General features: G+C 53.1%; 1 protein-coding gene across 2 annotated transcripts in view; it reads right to left on the minus strand.

Moving 5' to 3' along the window:
• BACE2 (beta-secretase 2) overlaps positions 1–25275 on the minus strand; it is an 89997-nt gene extending 64722 nt beyond the window's left edge. Inside the window, exon 1 of one of the 2 annotated variants that reach the window (XM_053220538.1) lies at positions 24900–25264. In XM_053220538.1, coding sequence (XP_053076513.1) covers positions 24900–25190 — 291 coding nt within the window. In that variant the 5' untranslated portion in view covers positions 25191–25264. Of the gene's footprint in view, positions 1–24899 lie in introns of both variants that reach the window. The other variant, XM_053220539.1, reaches the window with a different exon arrangement.
• Between the last annotated feature and the right edge of the window lie 503 nt (positions 25276–25778).

A 25778-nucleotide genomic window follows, 5' to 3' on the forward strand; every position in this document is an offset into this window, starting at 1 on the left:
TACTGTACTGTGAATAAACAGCACTGAACTCAAGTTAAAACTCACCGGCCATGGGAATGCAAGCTGGTGCAGCCACTCTGGGAAACAGTACGGAGGTTCCTCAGAAAACTAAAAATAGAACCACCCTACGACCCAGCAATTGCACTACTAGGCATTTATCCACGGGATACCGGTGTGCTGTTTCGAAGGGACACATGCACCCCCATGTTTATGTGTTTATAGCAGCACAATCAACAATAGCCAAAGTATGGAAAGAGCCCAAATGTCCATTGATGGGTGAATGGATAAAGAACATGTGGTATATATATTCAATGGAGTATTACTCGGCAATCAAAAAGAATAAAATCTTGCCATTTGCAACTACGTGGATGGAACTGGAGGGTATTATGCTAAGAGAAATTAGAGAAAGACAAAAATCATATGACTTCACTCATATGAGGACTTTAAGAGACAAAACAGATGAACATAAGGGAAGGGAAACAAAAATAATACGAAAACAGGGAGGGGGACAAAACAGAAGAGACTCCTAAATATGGAGAACAAACGGAGGGTTACCGGAGGGGTTGTGGGAGGGGGGGGGATAGGCTAAATGGGGGAGGGGTGCTAAGGAATCTACTCCTGAAATCATTGTTGCACTAGATGCTAACTAACTTGGATGTAAATTTTTAAAAAATAAAAAAAAAATAAAATTGAAACAAAAAGCAATAAATATAAAGATCCAAAAAAGAACACAAAAAAACAAAAACAAAAAACCCTCACTGGCCAAACGGACTTGCCAGGTTAGCCTCACACGGTTTTATGAAAATACACGTTCAATACGATCATGGAAGTGCTTTGGAAGCAGACAGTGTGACTTAAACCCTAAGCGTCGCAAAGGCACGAAAGCCATCTAGCAACACTGATGCTTCTACGTAAGGGGTAAGGGTAAGAATCCTTGTACTCAGCTTACCGTGGAATGGGACCGAGCCTTTGCAACGACACCTTCTCAAAACCGAAAGCATTAAGTCCGTTTTGCATCATGTCTTTGCACTGCTGTCTGATGGGCCCAAACCGGGAAGGTGTCACCCAGAAAGGCCATTGTTTTGGGTTTGCTGGCCTTTGCTAATTTCAGGCCAGCCATTTAAGAAACAGGCTACTTCTATGTGATTTGTAAAAGGCTTTGATGGTCTTTTCTTGTGAAACCCACGAGGGGAAAAAAGTGTTTTAATAGGCATATGATGATCAAAGAGATCATTCTCCGCTAAAAAGATTTTTTAAAGCCCTTCCAAGTAAATTCCTCTCAGGAAAGACATTAAATCTCCATTGATCTCCACATTTTTACGGTGTCCAGATATTTTGAAAGAATGCTAACCCAAAAGAGAATGACAGATGTCTCCCTCTTTTGTCTCCACGCCAGCGAAACACAGATATTTCCATAATTAGGGTACAGAACAGCCGCACACAAATCTTCCAGAACATTCTAGAGGCAGGAAAAACTAAGACTTGGCTAAAAAAGAATGCAACATACTAACCTTGGCAAGATCTCCGACATACGTGTGAGAGAACCCTTCTGTATGACATCTAAATGCCCTTGATGCAGCAAAGGTAGAGACAGATCCCACCCACCCCTCCCAACTCCCACCACCACCCACTCAGGATGGCACACCACCGATGCCCCCGACTCTCTTCCGAATTGTCAGCACATCCCCCCAGGATCGCTCCCACCTGCTTACAAACAGGCTGTTCCATTTCCCATCTGGACAAACAACAACCCACAACTGTCTTCGCCTGAGAGCTTCCTAAAACCGTGGCCCCTGCGCACCTGTAGGGAAACCCCTTGCAAGAGGTGACTGTGCTTGGGGCGCCTGGGGGGCTCGGTGGGGTAAGCGTAGGACTCTTGGTTTTGGCTCAGGTCACGATCTCAGGGTTCGTGGGTTCAAGCCCCACGTGGGGCTCTGTGCTGATGGCGCAGAGCCTGCTTGGGATTCTCTCTCTCTGCCCCTCCCCTCCTCTCTGTCTCTCTCAAAAATAAATAAATAAACTTAAAACATTTCAAAGAATGAGGTAACTGTACTTATTCACGGCTTCAAAGTCCTCTGCTTCCTTCTGTCTTGAACCGCTGGGGACAGCTCTTACCCACATCACACACCAAGACCAACCGCTAGACCTCCCACCCCTTGGCCATCAGGGCATTTGGACCTTTCCTGAGTCCCCACCTTCCCCCCCACCCCACCCCCTGGACACGACCACTTTCCTGTTCTCCTCCCACCCCCCTACTGCTTCTCCTTGGGCCCCCAGCCCATTCCTCCTCACCTCCCCAGCCTCCAAGTTCTGGGGTGTCTCAGGGCCCGTCCTCGGACCTCACCTCTGCGTCCAGGCTCACGCTGCGGGAGACCACGTCTAATCTCATGGCTTCACAAGGCTGCTCTCACGGTGACGCTCTGCCTGGGACCTCTTGTGGAACCCCACGTGCATATTCAGCTGCCCCTGAAGGGATCTCAATTTAGCATTTCCAAGACTAATCTCCTAATTTTACCTTCCTGACCACGTAGCTGCCAGCCACCTTTCCTCTTACTGACACACCGGCATGCTCCACATGGGGCCTCCTGGGGGCACCTCCAACACACAAGCACACATCCTCCTCAGGGCCTTTGCCCTGGCTGTTCCCTCCGCCTGGAACACCCTTCCCCACATACCTCACTCCCTCTGTCTTCAGGCCTCTGCTCCAGGGCTGCCTCATTGAAGACCCCTCCCCCGACCACCCTGCAGCACCCAAGAACAGCCCCCCACGCCCAGCATGCCTTTGTCTGCGTTTCAATCCACCTTCCAAGTAGCAGTGTATTTACTGGATCGGTCTCTTCTCCCTAAATGTAACACCAGATGTACTATGGCTGTGGCTCACTGCTGTACCCTCCGTGCCTGGGGGGGGAGGGGGGGGTCACATGACCATTGACATGTGTCAATGCACATCAAATATCTGATGAGTGTGTTTTGTCACCAGTGAGTTAGAGTAACTGCCTTACCAGTTAACTAGACTCGGACACCAGGCTGCATTTTATTGAGTAACATAAAACAGAAGAACTAAATCTAAGGGGTCATTGTTTTGTCCACTGGAATCACCCCAGGAACCACTAGATATAATCTCCAACCCAGAGAACCGAACCTGGAATCCATACCATTCTTTGAATGTTTATTTATTTTTAGGAGACAGCGCATGAGTGGGGTGGGGGGCAGAGAGAGAGGGAGACACAGGATCCGAAGCGGGCTCCGGGCTCCGAGCTGTCAGCCCAGAGCCCGATGCAGGGCTCAAACTCATGGACCGCGAGATCACGACCTGAGCCGAAGTCGGACGCTTAACCAACTGGGCCCCCCCAGGCGCCCCTAAAGCGTTCCTTCTCTTTAATACAGGAAGGATGCAGAGGACACTCATCATCATGGGCCCTGAGTGACGTACCGAATGGCTGCAGCACTCTACGGCACACCGGAACCTAATGTAACACTGTGTTAACTATACTTCAGTAAAGAGCACCTGACTCTCGACTACGATACGCGTCCACCACACATCCGTGCCACAATACACACAACACTGGATGACAGTCACCCCGCCCACTTATCACAAACGCCTGTGCAAACAATTCACAGTCAAAGTCGTCTTACGTGATTTTACTATTCCTTACAACATTAAAAACTGCATGAAAGCCAACATCAGCCCAAGACCGGATTTGTGCCTGATAAAGACCCGCACACTCCCAAGCACGCTGTCCTGTCCGGAGCGTGGAACCGTTAGCATCCACCGCAGGTTTTAAAACAATCAACTTTTAGGGGCGCCTGGGTGGCTCAGCCGGTTAAGTGTCGGACTCTTGGTTTCAGCTCAGGGCGTGAGGTCACTGTTTCGTGGGTTCGAGTCCTGCGTCGGGCTCCGTGCTGACAGTGTGGGGCCTGCTTGGGACGCTCTCCCTCTCTCTCTGCCCTTTTTCCCTGCTCACGCTCTGTCTCTCAAAAATGAAGAAATAAACTTAAAAAAAAAAAAAACAATCAATTTTTGGTGTTAGTCACTAACAACAGGCCTAAAGGATGCTGCGAGAATACGGATTACTGCTTGCGACTGCAGAAACTGACACACTTTTTCTCCTCCGCTGTCAGAATAGCTAGGCCTCAGAGAGGAGTGTGAACACACACTTGGGAAAAGCATTCCACCTCCCGATCTCCTGCTCTGACTTACACGAGAGCCCGTGGCCGTGGCCCACAGCTCCCACCCGGCGCCCAGGCACACCTCGCAGCTCCCGCACAAAGCGGACGTTCGCACCGGCCGTTCTGTCTTAAATCTCCTCTCCCCGGAGGCTGCCTCTGCCAGGTTTGAGATCAATGAACTGCGAGACAGGCGAGACAGTTAAGAGTCCAAGCTGAAAGCCTCATACGCTTAAGTGCCAGGCCTCGTACAAAACATTCCAGTCCTTCTGGTTTCAACTGCTCAGAAAGGCAGGTGGCTGGCTGGCCCCGGCCCCCGGATCGCTGGCCATAAAAAAAGCCGTAATTTTCTGATGCACCTGAATGTCACAATTTCTCCCAAGTGGATGTGTCTTGATTTGCGAAAAATAAATAAGCTTAACTCTATTAAATGTGCTTCTCCTGGGCGCCAGGGGCGGCTCAGTCATTAGCATCTGACTTTGGCTCGGGTCGTAATCTCACAGTTTGTGAGTTCGAGCCTGCATGGGTGAGCCCTTGCCCCACGAGCAGTGAGCTCGTGCCCTGGGTGAGACCAAATCTCTCCTTCCCTCTCTCTCTGCCCATCGGGGGATTCTTCCTCTCTCTCTCTCTCTCTGACCCTCGCTCACCTGCACCCTCTCTCTCAAAAAACATGTTTCTCTTAAATCTGCCATTAGTGCGGTAAGAACAATCGTTTGACCTGCAGCCCTGCAGCGTGCTCTCTTAGCATTTGCTGATTGAAGAATAAAAGACTTAATAGGAGCTGGGGTTTTTTATTTGTTATTTTGAGGGAGAAAGAGAGAACACCAGTGGGGAGGAGCAGAGAAAAGGAAGAAAGAATCCCAAGCTGGCTCCGCACCATCAGCACAGAGCCCCATGCGGGGCTCGAACTCTCGAACCACAAGATCATGACCTGAGCCAGGAATGAGAGTCGATGTTTAACCAATGGAGCCACCCAGGTGCCCCAGACCTGTTTTTTATGGTCCAGAAAATAAAGCCTGATGGGATATCACAGCAAAAGAACATTTCTATCAGGGAAGGCCCGCCCCACCCCACCCCCGTCCTCCTTCCTTGCCTGGTGACCAAGGGCAGTGTGGGAAAAGTGGGGAGACCTCCGGACGGCCACGTGCGCTAGGACCCCATCGTGCACTGGGACCCCATCCTGCGCTGGGACGGAGGCAGGGCGCGTCAGTTGGCTCAGACTAGTGTCTTAACAGAAATTCATCTCCTCATAGCTCTGGAGGCTGGAAGTCCAAGGTCAAGGAGTCAGCGGGGCCGGTTTCCTCTGCGGCCTCTCTCCTGGGTGCGTGGACGGCCATCCTCCTGCTGCCTCTCCAGGTGGCCGGTCCTCTGTGCCCGTGCACCCTGCCATCGGCGCCCTCACCTCTCAGAAGGTCACGGGGCAAAGAGAACTAGGGCCTGACAAGCCTCTTTTACGCAGGCACCTTTCAAAGGCCCTACCTCCAAATACAGTCATATTCGGAGGTACTGGGTTTAGGGGGGGCACGCAGGGGAGACACACAATGCAGCCCTAACAGAGGCCGGGCCCACACAGCGCTGGGACACGGGCCGAAGATCACACGGTTTCAGTCCAAGTCCCCATGCACAAGCATGCACAGACATCCAAACCCAGAGTAAGACGGGAAGGACAGATGGGATGACCCTTGTCTTCTCTGCTTCCCGGAGCTTCTGCAGCTCAGGACACTTGCCAGAGACCAACTGAGGCACGCGGTGCCTGAATTTAAAGTTCCAAAGATTTGCCTTTTGTTTTTCCTTTTTTTTTTAAGTAGGCTCCACGACCAAAGTGGGGTTTGAACTCACAACCCTGAGATCGAGGGTTGCACACTCTACCGACTGAGCCAGCCAGGCGCCCCTCGAGTTCCAAAGATTTGGACAGACTCATGCAGTAAGCAAAGTGCTTCACGTGTCCCCCTCACCAGCTGCAGGAAGCTGAGCACACATAACAGGAGAGAGGATTCTACTCAGGGTTCACAAGAGGAGGCTGTCTGCAGGGGTGGGGGGGATAGGGAGAGACTGTCCACAGGGGTGTGGAGGGGGGAGGGGCCGCCCACAGGGTATGGAGATGGGAGGGGCTGTCTGCAGGGATGTGGGGGGTTGTCCACAGGGGGAGGGGAGGCTGTCAGCAGAGGTGGCTGGAGAGGGCTATCTGCTGGGGTGTAGGGGGTAGGGAGGGGCTGTCCACAGGAGTGGGGAGGTGGGAGGGGCTGTCCACAGGGATGTGGGGGGTGTGTGCAGGGGGTGGGGGCTGTCTGCAGGAGTGGGGGGAGGGGCTGTCTGCTGGGGTGGGGGGGGTAGGGAGGGGCTGTCTGCACGGGTGTGGAGGGGGGAGGGGCTGTCCACAGGGGTGTGGAGGTGGGAAGGGCTGTCTGCAGGGATGTGGGGGGGTGTTCGCAGGGGGAGGGGGGCTGTCTGCAGGGGTGGTGGGGAGAGGCTGTCTGCTGGGGTGTGGACAGGGGGGAGGGGCTGTCGGCAGGGGTGTGGGAAGGGGTAGGATCACAGAGCCAGGTGTCCAGGGGCCCGAGGCCCAGGGAGGAGGGGAAGGGTGGGCCGGGTCCTCGAAGAGGTCAGGACTCAGCAGCGGCCGTGCTGGAGGGAAGCCCAGCCACCCTGAACCCAGAGGGGAGAGGGGGTGGGATTTCCACACCAGCTTCTCTCACCCCTCATCCCAAGCCAAGGGAAAAGGGAGCCTGAGCAGTGCAGTTCATAGAAGCTGGCCCCCAGACCGCGTCCCAGGAAAACCAGCTCCTCCTTGGGGCCCCCCGTGTGGTGCCATGTGCACTCGGTCACCCAGATCAGAAGCCACCCGCACAGGCGTCCCTAGCACCTTGCTCCTAGCCGGCCTCCTCCCCCTCCTCCCCTTTCCAGCAGCATCCACCAGAAGGAGGCAGGGAGGCGGGCAGGAGTGAGAACCAGAGGGAGGACGGAGGGGAGCCAGCAGGCTGGGAGGGGGGGCCCACACACCTCCCCACCTACGCAGGTGGGAAAAGTCAAGCAAATCCAAGCCGCACCCTGACTTCTGCGGTTGCCCGTAAAAAAGCGGACAGCGCCACAACTCAGGCGGGCGTAAGTGACACCCGCCGATGGGAAAGGGGAGACACCACACGCAGGCTCTGCCCGGCCATCGCTGCTGGGAGTTGATATTTATGGTTTAGATAAAGCTTCCGACCGCCCGGTGCTATCCTGGGGCTGCTCCGGGAGAAGCACTTATTAAACAAGGCAGCCCGCACATCTTCCAGAAGGCCGGGCGTCCGAACACACTGGCGGATGAACCAATGAATGTCTCTTTCCTAGGCGTCTTGTCTATGCTATTCCAAGACACCCACGAACTCAGCTCATCAATGAGCAGTTTCTCTTGAATCGAACCAGCCTCACCCCCCCTTACAGGGCACCCGAACTCTCACGGACTAGTGACTCTGAAAATTGGTGGAGAAACTAGTCCGCCAAGAAAAATATTCTTGGGGCGCCTGGGTGGCTCAGTGGGTTGAGCATCCGACTTCAGCTCAGCTCATGATCTCACAGCTCGTGAGTTCGAGCCCTGCGTCAGGCCCTGTGCTGACAGCTCGGAGCCCGGCGTCTGCTTCGGATTCTGTGTCTCCCTCTCTCTCTGCGCACCACCCCACCCCCCCCACCTCTTGCACTCGGTCCCTCTCTGTCCCTCTCAAAAATAAACATTAAAAACAGTTTTTTAAAAAAGAAAAAGTTTTGAGTACTCAGCCCCATGCATGTATATATCTAGGACTTACATGCTAAGAGCGAGTTTACCAGTGGTTCAGAGCACAAGATAGGGGCCCAGACCAGCTGTTTTCAAATCCTGGCTCTGCTCGCCCACCAGCTATGCCTCAGGTTCCTCATCTGTGAAATGGAGATGATGAATCCTAAACTTTCACCTTCCCTAATGTCAATCAGTAGTTCTAGCAAACTAACCAGAAGGTGCTACTTTTCTCTAGGTGGTTGGGTTTGTTTTTTTTTTCTTAAGTAATTAAAATTCTTTGGAAGATTTCTACACAGGTAATAAATGGTCTCCAAGGGTTCAAAAGTGTTTATGTACATAGCAAACATACCTTTCTGGTGGCAGAAGTTAAATAATGATGGAAACATTTAAAGATATCATCTTTGGGGGTGTGCCTGAGTGGCTCAGTCAGTTAAGCGTCTGACTCTTGATTTTGGCTCAGGTCATGATCCCAGGGTCGTGGGACTGAGCCCCACATCGGGCTCCACACACAGCACGGAGTCTGCTTGGGTTTCTCTCTTTCTCTCCCCTTCTCCCCCGTTCATGTTCCCACTCTCTCTAAACAATTAAATTCAATCTCTCCTTAGGAGTTTCTTATGAAAAAGCCGTTTCTAATGCGGTGTGAAAATATCACCTTAAAGGGACCTGTTTTAATTGCTTATTATTTTTTTTCAGTATCTGCTAAGTAGCAAACCACTGCCAGTCACCCTGTAATCACAATAAAAGCCAGCCAGTCTGCAACGGTGGCTTTCTGGGAAGTGAAAGCATGTAACTTATCTTTAGAGGTCTTGATCTTTCCAACATACCAGACGGATAATGTGCTGGAGCCTGGAGAATGTTCTGCGGGCTGTCAGCAGAGGACAGGTGACGGAACAAAAGCAGCGCTCACGGAGCCGCACAGTCACCCAGCTCTGGGGGCCTCTGTCCCGCACCATCGAGGGGGGGTGGGGGGAGGGGAGACAGGCGCCTACACACGCCTACCTGCTTTCCTAGACGCATGCTACCCTCTTTTCTCCATCTGGCTTTCCTGACTTGAAGGTGTTTTGTTGTTGTTGTTGTTTTTTAGCTTATTTATTTATGTTGAGAGAGAGAGAGAGTGAGCACAAGCAGGGGAGAGGGAGAATCCCAAGCAGCCCTGCACTGCCAGCACGGAGCCTGATGTGGGGCTCGAACTCACGAACCGGGGAGATCACGACCTGGGCCGAAATCAAGGGTCTTAACGGACTGAGCCACCCAGGAGCCCTTCCTCACTTGAAGTTTTGAACGACAGTCCTCACTCACAGCTGCATCGCGTCCCAGAGTGTAGACCAACACTTCCCTCCTCGAGTCCCCTTTCCACAAACATCCGGGTTGTCTCCAATGGTTTGCAGCTGCAGGTGCCATCACCATAGCCTTGGGGGATGCTTTTCATGCCCTCCCCCCATAACCTGTGTAAACCCGCAGAAGCAAATTTGTGAGTCAAAGGGCAAATGCGTACATAATTCTGAGACATCTCCCAACCCCCCTCCAGAGCCTTTGTATGATGGCGTCATATTTTGGTAGAACGTTGTCGTCACACGACTGCCTTCAAACACGCTCTGAAACTTGTTCTTCCCCATCCTTGAATGAAGTCTTGGGCAAAGGCTGCATTCTTCCAAAAGCTTTGTGGGAATTCATTCATTTTCGGGCATGATCGGCCGAGCCCTAAGGACAAAACTCAAGCTCATCCAGTATGGTAGACCTGCCTTAAGCTCAGAAATCCACCCTGGGGAAGGGGAGGCATGACTGGATGTACTTCTGTTTCCCCACCTGGTTCACAATAATGCCTGTGATTTCCCCAGGACTGGAGCCAAAGGAAAGGGGGGTTGAGGGAAGAACGTGTTCATCTGACTTCACGACTGGTACATCGTGGAGGTGGCCGATGTCTACACCTTCAACTCTCATCCTGCGGGGTATTCAGTGGGATCCTCAGAGAGCCGGGAGCTCCCCCGCCCCCATGCCCACACAGAGAGCTCCCACCTGCCGGTGTGAGCAAAACCACCGCCAGCCAGCTGGCCACCTAGGCCCCTTCATCTCAACTCTGCCACTGTAGGGTGAGACGACTTACAACACATAATCCACAATCCATATGGCTGCATTCCAATAAAACTTTACAGAAACAGGCGTATTTGGCCCATGGGCCTTAGTCTGCTCGCCCCCTCACTCCTCCTGGTGGTCCTAAGCGTCTTGCCAATAACAGCAATAAAGACATTAAGGAGAAGACTTTTTTAGACTTGTCCTCCTCTTCTTGGGAGAGGTTAAGAAGAATGACAAATTGCATTAAGTAATTTTTTAATTTTTATCTTAGAGAGCATACAAGCAAGCGAGAGGGGCAGAGGGAGGGAGGGAGGGAAGGAGGGAGGGAGGGAGGGAGGGAGGGAGGGAGGGAGGGAGGGAGAGAGAGAGAGAGAGAGAGAGAGAATATCTTAAGCAGGCTCCATGCTTGGCGTGGAGCCCAAAGCACGGCTTGATCCTACAACCCTGGGATCATGACCTGAGCTGAAATCAAGAGTCGGGACACAACCCACTGAGCCACCCAGGGGCCTGTCAAGTATTTTTTTTTTTAATTAGTAAGCTATTTTTTTCCCAAAAACTTCTGATGGCACATCATTTGGAACGTTTTTGGCTGCAAGTAAAAACTAGATTTCAAGCGGCTCAAACAAGTAGGGATTATTCTCCACGTCCAGAAGTGTCTAGAGAGAATTGGTATTAGATCAACACCTCACAGAAACCAGCGTCAAATCTCTGCTGCTCCCCCCAAACCTGTCTCTCAAGGTCAGACGCTGGCTACCTGTTGACAGGCTTTCACCTTCATCAATGGCAGGAAGGAGCAGGAATTATAATCCCAGCCACATCCATTGTTCTAATCAGGAGAAGCTTCCCAGAAATCCTCCAGGAGACCCCAATTTACGTCCCACTGTCCACCACTATGGGCTGAGTCACACAGGCCACCGCAGGCCAGAGAGGAGAGGATTGGGAAGGTGTTCTGATCTGACCACCCAAGTGAAAGTATTGCTCACTGGTCAGGTAACAGGGTCACTGTCACCGCCATGTTTCAAAACCTAGGCACGCATGTAAATAACAAAAACTCACTCTATACGCGGTCTACACACACAGCCTCCCTTTTGGTCTTTTAACGCTTCCCTTTAATTGATTTACTTTTTAAAAATTTTTTTTTAATCTTTATTTATTTTTGAGAGAGAGAGAAACAGAGTGTGAGCAGGGGAGGGGCAGAGGGAGACAGGGAGACACAGAATCCGAAGCAGGCTCCAGGCCCTGAGCTGTCGGCACAGAGCCTGACACGGGGCTCAAACCCGAACCAGGAGATCATGACCTGAGCCCGATTCGGACGCTCAACCGACTGAGCCCCCCAGGCGCCCCTACATGATTTACTTTTTTAAAGTAGGCTCCACGCCCAGCGTGGGGCTTGAACTCCCAACCCTGAGACCATGAGTCACATGCTCTACCGACTGAGCCAGGCGCTCCTAACACTTGCCTTTTAAATATGAACAGTCAGCCACCACTCCCCGGACATCTGAGGAAAGAAAGTCTGTGGCCTGTGACACAGACCAGACCAGGCCCCTAACGGCAGGATTCAGGGGCAGCAGAGAAAAGACAGGAAGCGGGAAGAAAATTCAAAAAAAAAAAAAAAAAATCGCAGTAATTTCCTCAGAGAAATAGCAGATATGCAGTTTTGGAACAAGAATAAAGTACAAGCAGGAAATGGAACATTCAGAAGAACAAGAAAGCGCTCTCGAAAGTGAAAGTGAAGGTGGCAGCCGTGAATCTGCCATAGAAGCAAAGACCAAGGGATGGGGACAGGAGACGGAACCAGAAGTTCAACATCTGGGTAACTCTTTTTGGTCCCCCAAAAAAGAGAGCGGACGTTTTACTAGAAAATCCCTCAGAACTGAACATCCTGAGCTTCTAGACCGAAAAGACCACGTGCCCACCATTAAAAAACCAACCAACCAACAAAAACAGCCATTCAAAGGCACACTGCCATGAAATTTCAGACCACCAGACCTCAGAACGCCGCTTTTCCGGTATCTCCCTTAGCTCACTATCTCACACGTGGTTCGCTTACAACGAATCAGAGACCAGAGTGCCTGGGGGGGCTCAGTCGGTTGACGTTCCAACTTCGGCTCAGGTCATGATCTCGCGGTTTGTGGGTTCGAGCTCCGCGTCGGGCTCTGTGCTGACAGCCCAGAGCTTGGAGCCCTGCCTCCGAGTCTGTGTCTCCCTCTCTCTCTGCCCCTCCCCTGCTCGTGCTCTGTCCCTCTCTCTCTCTCTCTGTCAAAAATAAACAAACATTCAAAGAAAGAAAAACAAAGAATCACAAACCACAGCTGCAACAGCGTCCGTGTGGAAGGCAAGGTGACACTGCACGTTGTGGAGGGATGCTGTCTGTCCGGCTGGAGGGGCCAGAACTGCTGGGTCTGTATTCACTCCTGGGGCAGAGGGGACCTGAGGTGGGGCCGGCCCCCAAGCAGCCACAGGAAATGTGTGCCGCTGACTGGGAGCCCCACGCACGGCACTGGCAGAGCTGGGGTGGAATGTGAGGCTGAGATTTGAGGCTGGGCAGGCCCCCGCCTCCCTGGAGGCCTGAACACAAACACTAGGATGTTTCACTTGTCCGGCCAGCGGCATGGCTCACAAACCCAGGACAGCGAGGCTGGTGTTCACAGAAAACCCAGGACTGGGATGAACAGGTCCCCTAGTGAGTGAGACAGTGAGGCACCAGCTCAGGGGTGGAGGGGAAGGTGGGGATGGTCTCCGCGCTCTATAAAGAGCCCAGCAGGAGGCCTGCAACCCCACCCACCCAAGGACCACCAGTCTCTCCCATCTGGGTGGGGCAGATGGGGTCACAGAAACTACCAGGTCCCGTGCAGGGGTAAGGAGCCAAAATGCACATATGTCTACAGACTTTAGGGCGACAGAACATATCTTAGGTATTTCTGAAATGAGCGTACATTCAAGGACTGGTGTCAGACAGGGTGCCTGGGTGGCTCAGTGGAGCCCGACTCTTGATTTCAGCTCGGGTCACGAGCTCACAGTTTGTGGGTTCGAGCCCCGCGTCGGGCTCTGCACTGGCAGCGCGGAGCCTGCTTGGGATTCTCTCTCTGCCCCTCCCCTGCTTGCCCGCCTCCCCCACCCCTCAAAATAAATAAATAAACTTAAAAAAAAAAAAAAAAAAAGGAAAAAAGAATTGGTGGTGGGGCACCTGGGTGGGTGGCTCAGTTGGTTAAGAGTCTGACTTCAGCTCAGGTCATGATCTCACCGTTCACGAGTTCAAGCCCCGCATCAGGCCCTGTACTGAAAAGCTCAGAGCCTGGAGCCTGCTTTGGAATCTGTGTCTTCCTCTCTCTCTGCCCCTTCTCTGCTCGAGCTCTGTCTTTCAAAAATGAATAAACGTTAAAAAAAATTTTTTAATTGGTGTTATATACACTATAAGCGCACAGCTGGGATGATAAATCCTTAGGCTTCCGTAAGCTTGTGGATTTCACAAGAGTGTCAGGGTGTCTGGGACCTGACCCTGTCCTGTACCCCTTGCTTCACTGCCTTCAGACATCGCAAGGCACCTGGCATGCAAAAGTGTTGGAAGTCTCGGGTTCAGAGCACTCGACCTTCAAAGGAGGTTTTGTGGTTGTTTTTAACCTCAAAACATCATCTCCCTTTGCCCGTCCCCCCACCCCCAACCAAGCATTCTCCCTTGCTCAGTGCCCACACATCACATCCTCCTCTTCTGGAAAAAAGTTCAAAGTACGCGTCTCAATGAGAAGCACACTCTGGACTGACTCACAGAGGCTTCCGTGAGTTAGATTCTAGAGCGCTTTAGGAAGTTAGGATTTTAAAGCAGCATTTCCAAACTGCTTTGTGAAAGGCCGAAAAGATGCCCTCAAGTACATTCAGTGACGGAACGTATTCCTTCTTTCCTTGCCTAGATATTAGCCTAACTGGTGCCAGCCACAGCTCCAGCGGGAGGGCTGCAGCGGCCGCAGCAAACCCCGTGCTAAGCCAACTGTTCCGTGTATCTGACCCTCAAAGCCCCAAGTGCACGGCCCCTGTGACCGCCTGGTGGCCTTCTCTAACCAGCTGTAGGACCACAAATGCCAAAGGTTAGCCATTGGTTTGCCCACTCTGGAGCAGCCTTGGGCACACACCTGCAGGAGCAGGGGTGGGGTGGGGGGAGGGGGAGCCCAGCGCCCTTGCCCTTCACCTGGGACCCCTAGTCCATTGGGCATCCTCTCAGAGACCCTCAGGGGGCTCGTGTACCGCTGCCCACACCTGCACCCTCTCCCCACACGCTCCCCTTCCCTTCTCCCCTCCCCCACCCTCTACACATGAATCCCGGGATCACCTGCCAAATACAGCACCCATCCACACTCTTAGCTCCTTCTGTCCCTGGGGAACCTGACCGAAGGCACTGTTAGAAAACAAGCAACGGTTGTCTGGCGTCCCACCTCCCTTGGGCACACTGAGCGTCATTTTCCTTTCTTTTTTTAATTTTGTTTTCTAAGTTTTATTTATTTATTTTGAGGGAGAGCATACAAGTAGGGGAGGGGCAGAGGGAGGGAGAGAGAGAGAGGGAGGAGAGGGGGGGATCCCAAGCAGGCTCTGTGCTGTCAGCGCAGAGCCGGATGCGGGGCTCCCCACGAACCGTGAGATCATGACCTGCGCTGAAATCAAGAGTCAGATGCGTAACTGACCAAGCCACCGAGGTGCCCCCGTAATTTTCTTTTTTAATTCAGAAATTCCTGGCTAACCATGGTTAGCTCGCCCCACCCACTCTTCACTCCCTACGCTCGCTCGCGCGCGCGCGCACACACACACGCACGCACGCATACACACACACACACACACACACACACACACACACACACACACACTGCCTCTCTAAGGACTCTGTTCTAATAAAATCTAACCCCAAAGCGCAATTTTAAAATAGAGGAAAGACGGGGGTGCCTGGGTGGCTCAGTCGATTAAGTGCCGGACTTCGGCTCAGGTCATGATCTCACAGCTCGTGGGTTTGAACCCCGCGTCAGGCTCTGACAGCTCGGAGCCTGGAGTCTGCTTCGGATTCTGTGTCTCCCTCTCTCTCTGCCCCACCCCCACTCATGCTCTGTCGGTCTCTCTCTCAAAAATAAACCAACATTAAAAAAATTAAAAAAAGAAAATAGAGGAAAGATGAGCTACTCCCAAGGCCGATGCATCCGTCGGCAGCACCCAGGGCCCACGTGCATTCGCTGTCCAGTGCACAGCCCTTGCCTTTGCCTGCCTGGCCTCACCTGGTTCCCTCCACGTCTTCCCACGCTGCTGGCCGCAGCCAAACTGCACTTCCCCCCCCCCCCCCCGCCCGAAGAACAGGGCCTGGCACACAGTAGTCACTCAATAAATGTGCCCAAGGAGGAGACCCGCAGTGCTGGAACAAGACAGGGCTTTGAAGATCAGGGGAGGTCCACGGGTGTCACGAGCAGCCACTGCTGGCTCGTGCCCACGGCAGATGCTTCTCGTGGGCATTCTCCCCTCACTGCTCCCAGGCCGGCACGGGTGGCAGGCCGAGTTACCAGGATTTCTCACCCTTGGCATCGGTGACAGTTCAGACCAGACCATCATCTGCCATGGGGAGCCGTCCCGTGCCTTCCTTGCAGGATGTTCAACAGCGTCCCTGGCTTCCACCGGATGCCAGTGGCACCACCCAAGTTGCAACAACCAAAAAACATCTCAAGACAGTGCCCAATGTCCCCGAGAAGGCACAACATCCTGGGAGAGAAAACCTCTGGGTTAGACCTATTTGCTGCCGGTGTAAAAGCTCTCTTCCCACCCCCACTGGAGAGGGGCTGGGAAGCACAGAAACCAGCACCACCATATTCCCTTTCCACTTTAGCAAAAATAGCCACCGTCCCACTAAAGGGAGGGACAGCAAAACAAAATCAGTGGCTGGAACCATTTCTAATAACTTCTGACTTGCCCCGCGTCTTACAGAGCAAGCTTTCTAGAACACGTGTATCAGTGAGAAGTCTGGCCTCCCCAGACTGCCCGATCCACAAGCCCAACAATTAGGGCTGATCGGCAACGAGGTAGCCACAGGATGGGAGAGGAAGCCTTGAAACAGACATCAGCCCAACCAGGAAACCGGATGTCTGCTGCACCCAGGAACTGAAAGAAGGAGCACTTGTATTTACACACTTTTTAATTTCCATTTTGTTTTCCTACTAACTCATTTTTATCGCTTTACAAATTATTGCCCCGTGACAGACTGGAAAGTTAAAAAGGACACCGTCAGCACACGTGCCGTGAGAGCACGGTCCCTGGAGAAAACGTTCTCCTCGTTTCCAAGCTGCCAAACACAAAGAAGCTTCTGGAAGGCAGTCTGCTTGAGGTTGCTGAACCCGCAGAGGAGACACTGACCAAATAACATTTAGGAAGATGAAAAAAGCTACTCATGCCAGGTTCCACGCAACCACCACGCAGAGGAGAATCTGGCCTCTGTCCTGCTCGCAAACAGTGTCCCCGGGCTGGGGCCGAGTGCCTGCTTAAGGGGGACCAGGGGAACAGGGCAAAATGCAGAGGACTCACCCAGTACACCGGGGCTGGGTCCTGGGATACTACTTCGACCCAGCCCTACCAGGCACTCTTAGTCCCTCCCCGCCAGCTGTGACCTGTGACCCATGCCCTCCCCTCCCCCCAGGGTGCGGAGCCAGATTCTGCATTTTAACAGATGCCCGGGTGACTGCACACAGCTGAATATTAGAGCTTTCGCGAGCGCTCAGAACTAAAACAGATTGTAAACGCTGCGTGTTAGAGCCTCTGAAGGGATCTCAAGTCACCGGGTCGAATTTACAGATGAAGAAACTGAGGCTCTGAGAGGTTCTCCCACACCAGCACTTGGCAAGCAGCACCTCTACGGTCAGCACCCAAACACCTGCTTCCCAAATGACTGCACAGCTCTGCCGGCTCCCCAGGGGCCTGTCTGGCTGGAAAAAGCTTATGGTTTCCGGGCGCGGCCTGATGTAGCGGAAAGGGCTCTGGATGCCCACGGAGGCTTCTGGAATCCACACCTACCTTCCCCGAGGAGCTTGTCTTCTCACCAGGGTCCTGGCTGTCCTAACCTCTCTGCTCCCGGGAAAACTTTTTGATTCGGTACCTTCCCCCGTTTTCCTGCACGGCACCACTTTCTGAGGGCCTGGCTTGTGGGCTGACTTTTTGTTTGTTTCTGGGGTGGGTTGCAGGGCTGGCAATCGGAAGCAGTCCCCCCACATACCGCCAATAAGGCCACTTATTCAGTGCGCCTGCGTTTTGGAGGCACTCCTGGCACTGGGGAGCGCGAGCCTGGCCTTAGCGAAGCCAGGTATAAATCGTGGTGCTGGAAGGAGAGAAGTTTCCCACCGCCCTTTACGGCTCCCTGGAATGATGAAGCTGGCCCAGGGCAGCACTGCTTTACTCTTCAGACAGTGCTCTCTATCTTCCTAAAACGGCAGTGCTGAGATTGTGTATTATCAGGTACAGGTATATGACGTGCCATATAATAAAGATCCCAAAACGTCCAACCTGTGACCGGTGCTGGCTGGTGTGCACGAACTCATAAACAAACCTCCTAGTTGAGTGTCTTGAATGTGGTTACACCAGCAAGCCAGGAGCATTTTGTCCTCTTTGGGGATCCCAGGGGCGAAAAAAGCTACCGAACAGCAATGGGCAAATAAATAAATAAATAAATAAATAAATAATCAAATCTTCCGTTTGGGCCAGAAGAGGACAAAGGGCCCCCAAGGGGTGGCCAATCCAGCCACGCATCACACACCACTTCTCCACAGCTCAGAATACAGGCACACACCCTTACACTCTACCCGCAAATACGCACACACGACGTCACAGAAGCTAAGCGGGGCCATCCACCTGCCTCACAGCCATTCTGCTTCCAGGTAGTATCCACGGTCACTAGCATACGATGAGCCCCGCCGTCAACATCGAACCCAGGATGGGCAAGCAGAACAGAGTGAGCGGAGGAATCCACAGCATATGGCAATGGAGCCAAGTGTTTGAGTAGAGGCCTCACTGCTGGTCATACAAGGAGGCTCTTGGGTTGGAGACAGAAGTGCCCATCGTTGTGAGAAGGGAGAGGATTCACTGTTAGAAATACCAAGGGACACCTGGGTGGCTCAGTCGGTTAAGCACCTTCTGACTCTTGATTTCTGCTCGGGTCATGATCTCACGGTTTGTGAGTTGAAGCCCCGCATTGGGTTTAGCACTGACAGTGTAGAACCTGCTTGGGATTCTCTCTCTCTCACTCTCTGCCCCTTGCCCAGTCTCTCTCTTAATAAATAAACTTAAAAAAAATTTTTTAAAGAAATACCAAATAAATGCCGTGCTGTCTAGTTAAATAGTAGGTTTATAACCTATTGGAAATATACACAACCCCCCCCCCCCCTACATTGGAGTCCCAAACCCTTAGACATTTCACTTCCTCGTTCTTCTTCCCTTCTCTGTCTCACGGGCTTATTTTCGGGGGCTTTGCAATGAGCATGCACCAAAGAACAAAGGGAGGAGGGACTGAAAGTCTGTGTGTCACCTCAGGGAATGTACGTTTGTTCCAACCAGACCACTTTTGGCTTTCGGTGGCCATAGGCGACTTCCCGGTAAGGCTGTAACCCCTGTAGTGCTCAGCCAATGAGGAACCAGGGGAGGGACTTGCACGCGAGGAGATAAATTGTCTGCTGTAACTGCCCTGAGTGTGCCTGTCCGTCAGACACCTGCTCTTGCAAGAATGTTGATTAAAGCCTCGCTTCACTGTGCTTGAGTCTCCGCATCCCTCCTTTGATTGGGTCGGTGGGCTTCTTTCTAACATCATCGCAATGGACGCACCAGCTACTCCTGCTGCACTCTGCCTGGGGCTGGGGCAAAAGTCAGCGCCCACCAACCCCCACCCTCAGCCTAGGTGGACCCCGAAACCCGGGCCAAAGGCTTGACCTGCTCATACCGTGTCTGTGATATAAAATAAACCCAAGGGCTGCCAGGCACCACAGGGAAGGGAAAAAGCCACCGCCTTGAAACTCCTGTCCTCGGGTTCAACACAGCATGGACTACCACCGTGGAGAAATCACTCAACTCGCGAGCTAACCTTAAACCTCCCCTTTTCAAGTTTTAGTTAGGAGACGCCAGCAATCATTCCAGGAAGAAGCAGGAAGCCCAAAGGAGGTTAAGCTCACCTATCTGCAACAAAGGAAGTCAGAAGTTGAGACAGGGCGAGATATGACAAGTAGGAGTACTACAAGTGAAAGGTGTGTATTCTGTATCAAATATGTTCAATAAAGAAGGGTGACAGATGCCTTATAGTCTTTAAAAGATGAAATACAAGCTTTCAAGCCTTTTACATCTTTGTTGTTCCCAACATGAGTATTTCTTAGTCATAGGTATTTAAAATACCAGTGATCCGAGCTTACACAAATGGACTTTGCTCAAGTTAGGCAATGAGTCTGGCAACTCGAGAATTTGTGCAACGTGACAAGAACTGTTTAAAAAATATGTTGAGTCCTGGGGCACCTGGGTGGCTCAGTCAGTTGGGCCTCAGACTTCGGCTCAGGTCATGATCTCATAGTTCCAGAGTTCGAGCCCCGCGTCGGGCTCTGTGCTGACAGCTCAGAGCCCGGAGCCTGCTTCGGATTCTGTGTCTCCCTCTCTCTCTGCCCCTTCCCCGCTTACACTCTGTCTCTCTCTCAAAAATAAATGAACACTTAAAAATAAATAAATACATACAAAAAAATTATTGGCAACTGAAACATGGGATAGAATGAAAGAAAATACACAGAATGACAAACTCAGAATGAACTTCTGGATTAAAACTCGTGTCCCACTGGGGCACCTGGGTGGCTCAGTCGGTTTCCCCCACAAAAATTATGTAGAAATCCTAACCCCTGGCGCCTGTCTTTACAGATGTGAAGAAACTAAGATGAGGTCAGACCGGATCAGGGTGAACCCTAATGCAATGACCGGTGTCATTCTAAGAAGCAGCAAATTTGGACACAGAGACATACACGGCGGGGGATTTCCTGTGAAGACGGAGGCAGAGGCTGGCTGCTGGGGGAGGCAGGAGAGGGAACGGGATCCTGGCGACACCTTGATTCCGGATGGCCGCCCTCCAGAGCAGTGAGCAAATGTATTTCTGCTGTTTAAAGTCACCTAGTTTGCGGCCACTTGTCACAGCAGCTGCAGAAAACTAAGAACTCAAAAGATCGCCAACCGATAAGAGCAGGGCAGCACAGGGCGGCCGATCGCCTGTCCTCAGTCACGAGTGTGTGATGCCACAGCGTCCTGGAGGCTCCCCGCAAAACCCAGGTCATCCACGGGTAAATTAAAATGGGTATTTTTTTGAAAGTCCAGATGCAAAAGAGGGGTAGTGGCCTGGGGAGCTGGGCAGACCCCACGGATCGATACCCCAGCTGGGCCTCTCACCAGTGGGACCACGGACAGATTGCTGGGCCTCTCGGGATCTCGCTCTCTCCATCTGAAAACTACTAAGTCAAGTCACTTACCCGCCCTTCGCAGGGCTGTTTGCAGGATTAGAGGAGGTGACCTATGCAAAATGCTTAGCGTGGGGCCCAACATCCAGTGAGCCTGAAATAAAGGTTAGCTATTAATATTAACGGTTGCTAGCGACTTCTCAGACGGTCCCTCTAAGGTGCTTTGCGCAGATGTCTCGGCCTGGCCTTTCCATCTTCCGCAGGAGGACTTGGATCTTAATTCTTTCTCTAGAGCTTAGGAGCTGGCGCCTTCCACTCACAGAAGCTGGTGGGAACCTAGCCTTGACTTTCTTGTTCTTTTAACCCCAGACACGTCATTGTCCGTAATATTTACCATCTCATTGTGTTCCAGCAAATGTATTCTCGGGGGACGCCGGGGCGGCTCAGTGGGTTAAGCGTCTGACTCTTCATTTCGGCTCAGGTCATGATCTCCCGGTTTGTGGGTTTGAGCCCCGCGTCAGGCTCTACGCTGACAGCTCAGAGCCTGAGCTCAGAGCCTGCTTGGATTTCTGTCTCTCTCTCTCTCTTTGCCCTATTCTCTGCACACACGAACACATGCTCTCTCTCTCTCTCTCTCTGTCTCTCTAAAAAATAGATAAACATTAAAAAAAACAACACTTATTCTCGGTGCCCATCCCTTTTTCCAGCCTTGCCTGCAGTGAGGCTTAATGTAATTCAGGGACACTGGATTGCTGGTTCCAAAAAAGACAAATTCCTAAATTGCAGATCCTTGGCACATATTTTCAATCCAAAGTCTTCCAAACAATTGTGTACTAAGAAGTGATAAGCCAACATGCTGTGATTAAAATGGGAGTCCCCCAAATAATTTTGTAGCTCTTTACATTCGAATGGTTAAGTATGAAGATCGTATTTCTGTCTGTTTCACCCCTATTGGTGGAGAGAGGACAGAACAATCCTTCAACAGAAACCCCGGAGGCCTTTGGAGGCCATTACCAGGTACAGAGCTGCAGACCCCCTAGCATTTCCAGTGGGTTTATCGTGTCAGCCTGGAAACCTTTTTTTTGTTTGTTTAAATAATGGAAATTGCTATAATTATCATCATTTTAGCACGCCATTATTATTATTAATACGACCAAACTGTACGGTTCAAGCAGAGGCGGGTTCTCTACTGTTCAAACGAGGTCCCATGATGGCATCCAACACCTGGCCCGCATCCCCATGCCCACGTGGCCCTGCTCTCCCACGGGCTTCAGGGCAGATGCCCGTGATGTCTTGAAGAGTGTCAGGCAGAACGACAGACCCCCCAGTTCTTGATTAAGGCATGCGGGGACCGAGCACGTGTGCGCGTGTCCAATAGTTGGCTCTCCCTTGGGAGAGCAGGGACCTGCGTGGCTCTGGTTCCTGTTGACCTGTGGCTCTCCCCCAGGCACACCTGGGTCCAACTCTTCATCATGTCGCCCTGAAGGAAGGGAAAGGACGAAGGGGCCACGGGGGGTTGGGGTCCCTCTTTGGTCACGTTATTAAGTCCCTGACACCTTGGGGTTTAAGGTCCAGGGACCTCTGGCTGGACAGAGAGGGTACCTGGAGGCCAAATTTTTCTTTTTAAAGGGAAACGGAGGGGTGCCTGGGTGCCTCTGTCTGTTGAGCGTCTGGCTCTTGCTTTTTCGGCTCAGGTCAGGATCTCACAGTTTGTGAGTTTGAGCCCCGAGCTGGGCTCTGTGCTGTCAGCCCAGATTCTCTCTCTCTCTCCCTCCCTCTTTGCCCCTCCCCTGCTCTCTCTCAAAAATAAACAAACTTGAAAAAGGGAAAAGTAAAATAAAGGAGGCGGGAAGGAAAGGGAGCAGGTAGGCAGGGGCCCAGTGGTTCGGAACTCGGCTTCTGGACTCCAGCCACCTGGGCCCGATTTCTGGCTCTCTTTCTTGTCCCGTCCCCTGGGCCAGCCATTCAACCTCCTCAGGTTTGTTGCCCCATCCCCTAAATGGGTATCAGAACTGGGAGGTGGTTGTGAGAACCCCCAAGGAGAGCACCCGTGAGACACGCAGCAGGCTGCTTGCCACGAGGGGAGCCCTCCGAACGATCTGCGACTGTTACTTCTCCAAAAATTCTTGGTTATTTAATGCTTGAATTTACAATTTCATTTTTCTCTCCACCTAAGCAAGTTTTATTTTAGGCTTAGGAGAATCAGCAGAGAATAAATGCATAACTCTTGGCCATTAATAGAGCAGGAAACCTCACTCCAAGTTCAGAAGTCACCCCAGGGCCTGCTGCAAACACCCTGCTGGTGGCCAGAGACATTTCGGGAGGAGACAGGGAAGAAATGAATCCCAGTGCACTTGTCACTAACACCTATAGTAGGCATTTGGAAAGATCGTACACACGGATGTTGCTATAAAACAGCTTATTACTAAATCAGGCCAAGAAGGAGGAACAGAATATTTCATTCCCCGTCAAATGTAAAAATTAAATCTGGATTGTTAAAAACAGCCTTCCCTGGAAACATGCTAATCTTTAACTGAGACATAACCTTGAATGAACTACTCCCTTGGCCAAGGTAAGGATACAAACACGAGGCATTCAATACATTTCTGTTATTTAAACTTCATCATTTTAAAGTAAAGGTCACCGGGGCGCCTGGCTGGCTCAGCCTGTAGAGCATGCGACTCTTGATCTCGGGGTCGTGAGTGCAAGGCTCACGTTGGACCCAGAGCTTACTTAAAAAAATAATAAAATAAAGGAAAGGTCACTGCATTAATTAATAAAGAAAAGCTATCATTTATGAAAGTTTTTGTTGTGAGAGCCCCAGAGAAAGCTTTTTTTGTTTTTTTAAGCTTTTCTTGAGACTTTTTTTTCCCCCATCTCCCTTCTCTCTGGCCGGAGGCAGACTTCAAACCCCCTTTTATCACAGCACCCAAACTGCCCTCATCTTTACTTCAGTACAAAGAATTCCTTTCCACTCAAAAAATTAACAGGAGCTCTTGCCCTCAAGGCACACATTCCCAAGAGGAGAGTCATTTCCGGTCCCAAAACATCTTCCTTAGGCCACAAAAGAGGTTGATCGTCAATATCTTGTGAAATCTTGGGAAGGCAGAAAAGTACAAAGTTCCCACTACCAGCTGGAGTATTCACGTGGTGGCTTTGACCAGCACCAGCCTCCGCGGTCAAGTTAAGCTTCCTCAGCTGACTCCTTCCCTCTCCTCCCTCCCCACCATCCACCCCGGGAGCCACCACTTAGATGAAAGGCAAAAAGCAGAGTCAAAGTTTTGAGCTGAACACATTTCTGAAGGGTTTTTTTTTTTTTTCAAACTAATTAAGCAAGTATAGAAGTTATTCTGCAGAGTTTCTTTTTTTAAAAGAATTAGCATGGCGCATCTTTCCTCTTCAGAAAAGTCTTGAATAATTTAATTAGAATTACACCCAAGTCATGAGTATGTTCTATTTATGGGGGAATCATAGCTGAATTAAAACCCAAATGACAACGTTAAAAATAAAAATAAAGTATCTTGAGACTGTACTCAATTGATAAGAAAAACCTGACTTCACATCACACTTGGATTAGGTAATGTGTTAGGAGGAGGAGAGCCAACTCGACTCCTGAAATTTTCCTGTTCTTCAGATTACCGAGCCTGGGGCCACTGGGTTCTCGTTACAAAAAAAAAAAAAAAAAAAAAAAAAAGTGCTAATAAATGAAAATCAGATTAAGAGAAAAAGAATGCCGCTTGGTTTTATTTTTATTTTGTCCTCGGGAGGCCACTCGGTCCCCGGCAGCCTGGCTCAGCCCCTGTTTGCTCCGCAGGCGCCCGACTGCGTTTTCATACATTCGGCAGCCACGTGTGCGGACGCCGGGCTCGGTGCAGAGAGGCTGGGCGGCCGGACCGGCGAGAGCACGCCGACGAGCCAACTCCGGGAGAGGGACGCGGCCACGCGGCCCCCTCCGCCGGGCGCACGCACTCATCCTTCTCCCCGGGCTCTGCGCCGCCGGGGCCGGCCACGGGCTCCCGTGGCCATGAGACAGCATGGGGGTGGGGGGATCGTGGGGAGCAGAAGAGGAACCCGAAGTGAGCCCCTTGGCGGCCTCGGCATCGCGCCCGAGGCCCACGGCGCCGGCTCCCCGCTCCCCAGGAGGGCTGCCCCTTAGAGGCGCTCGCCGCCCGGCGGCTCGGAGCGGCGGACGCACAAGTTCTGAAACACTCGCGCACGCCCTCGGCAGCGCCCCGGGGCAGGACGCCCGGCCGCCCCGCGTCCCCAGGGCGCGCGCCCCGCTCCCGGCCCGGCGGGGGCCCCTCGGCGTCCCGCCCCGCCCCCCAGCTCTGCCCTGCCGGCGTGTGGTCGGGGGCGACGCTAAACCGCGCGCGGGCACCGCCGGGCGCCCCCCGCCCCACCCCCCCACGGGCCCCCCGGGAAACCCGCGGCTGCAGCCTGGGGGACCGCAGGGGCGGTGGGGAGCGGGCGAGCGCCCACCAACCTACCTTCTGCGGGGGGGTCCCGATCAGCATCTCCAGGTAGTAGCCGCGGCCGGAGTCCCCCTGCAGGTTGTCCACCATGGCCAAGAAGTTGGCCGCGCCGCCGGCGGGCTCCAGGGCGAGCGCCAGGCCGTCGGCTCGGGGCGCGGCGCGGGGCGCGGCGGGGGTCCCGGGCCCGGGGGTGGGCGCGGCCACGCGGAGGGGCAGCGTGAGGGGTGCGGGGGCCGGCGCCGGGGCTGCGCGCAGGAGCCAGTGGGCCAGCAGCGGCAGCAGCAGCGCCCGGGCCTGCGCGCCCATGCCCGCGGCGGGGCCCGGGGGACGCGCGCGGCCCGGCCCGTCCCGTCCGGCGGTGGCGGCGGCTGCTCGGAGGTTCGGCGCGGGGCTGCGGGCAGGGCCGGGCGCGCACGGGGCGGGCGGGCGGCGGCGGCGGCGGCGGCGGCTGGGAGGAGCACCGCGGGAGGAGGACCGCAGGAGCGGGAGGAGGCGCCGGAGCCGGAGCCGCCCCAGCCCGCGCCGCCAACTTGAGCAAGTTGGTCGCCGCTGCCCCCTCTGGCGGGCGGCGGCTGCCCCGCAGGGGCCGGGCCCCTCCCCCGCGGCCAAGGTCACGGCGGAGCGCGGGGTCCGCGGGAGCGCCCCGGGCGCGCCCCGCCCGCCCTCGCTCGTCTCGGGCCGCGCCTCTTCCCCGGGAAACTCGAGTCCCGAATTTCCTCGGAACGCGCCCCGCTGCTACGGCCAACGGATGTGACGAGGCTCATCTGATACCAGGGGGAAAGTTTCGGGAACCCTTAAAGGGGCAGCAAGGGCCTGAACTGGCCCCGGGACCCCGCGCGCGAGGGGGCCCCGCAGGGGCGGGGGGGTGAGTGGAGGGTCAGAGAGGAGAGTGGG

Source organism: Acinonyx jubatus, chromosome C2 (assembly GCF_027475565.1).
Source record: "Acinonyx jubatus isolate Ajub_Pintada_27869175 chromosome C2, VMU_Ajub_asm_v1.0, whole genome shotgun sequence".
Classification (NCBI taxonomy): domain Eukaryota; kingdom Metazoa; phylum Chordata; class Mammalia; order Carnivora; family Felidae; genus Acinonyx; species Acinonyx jubatus.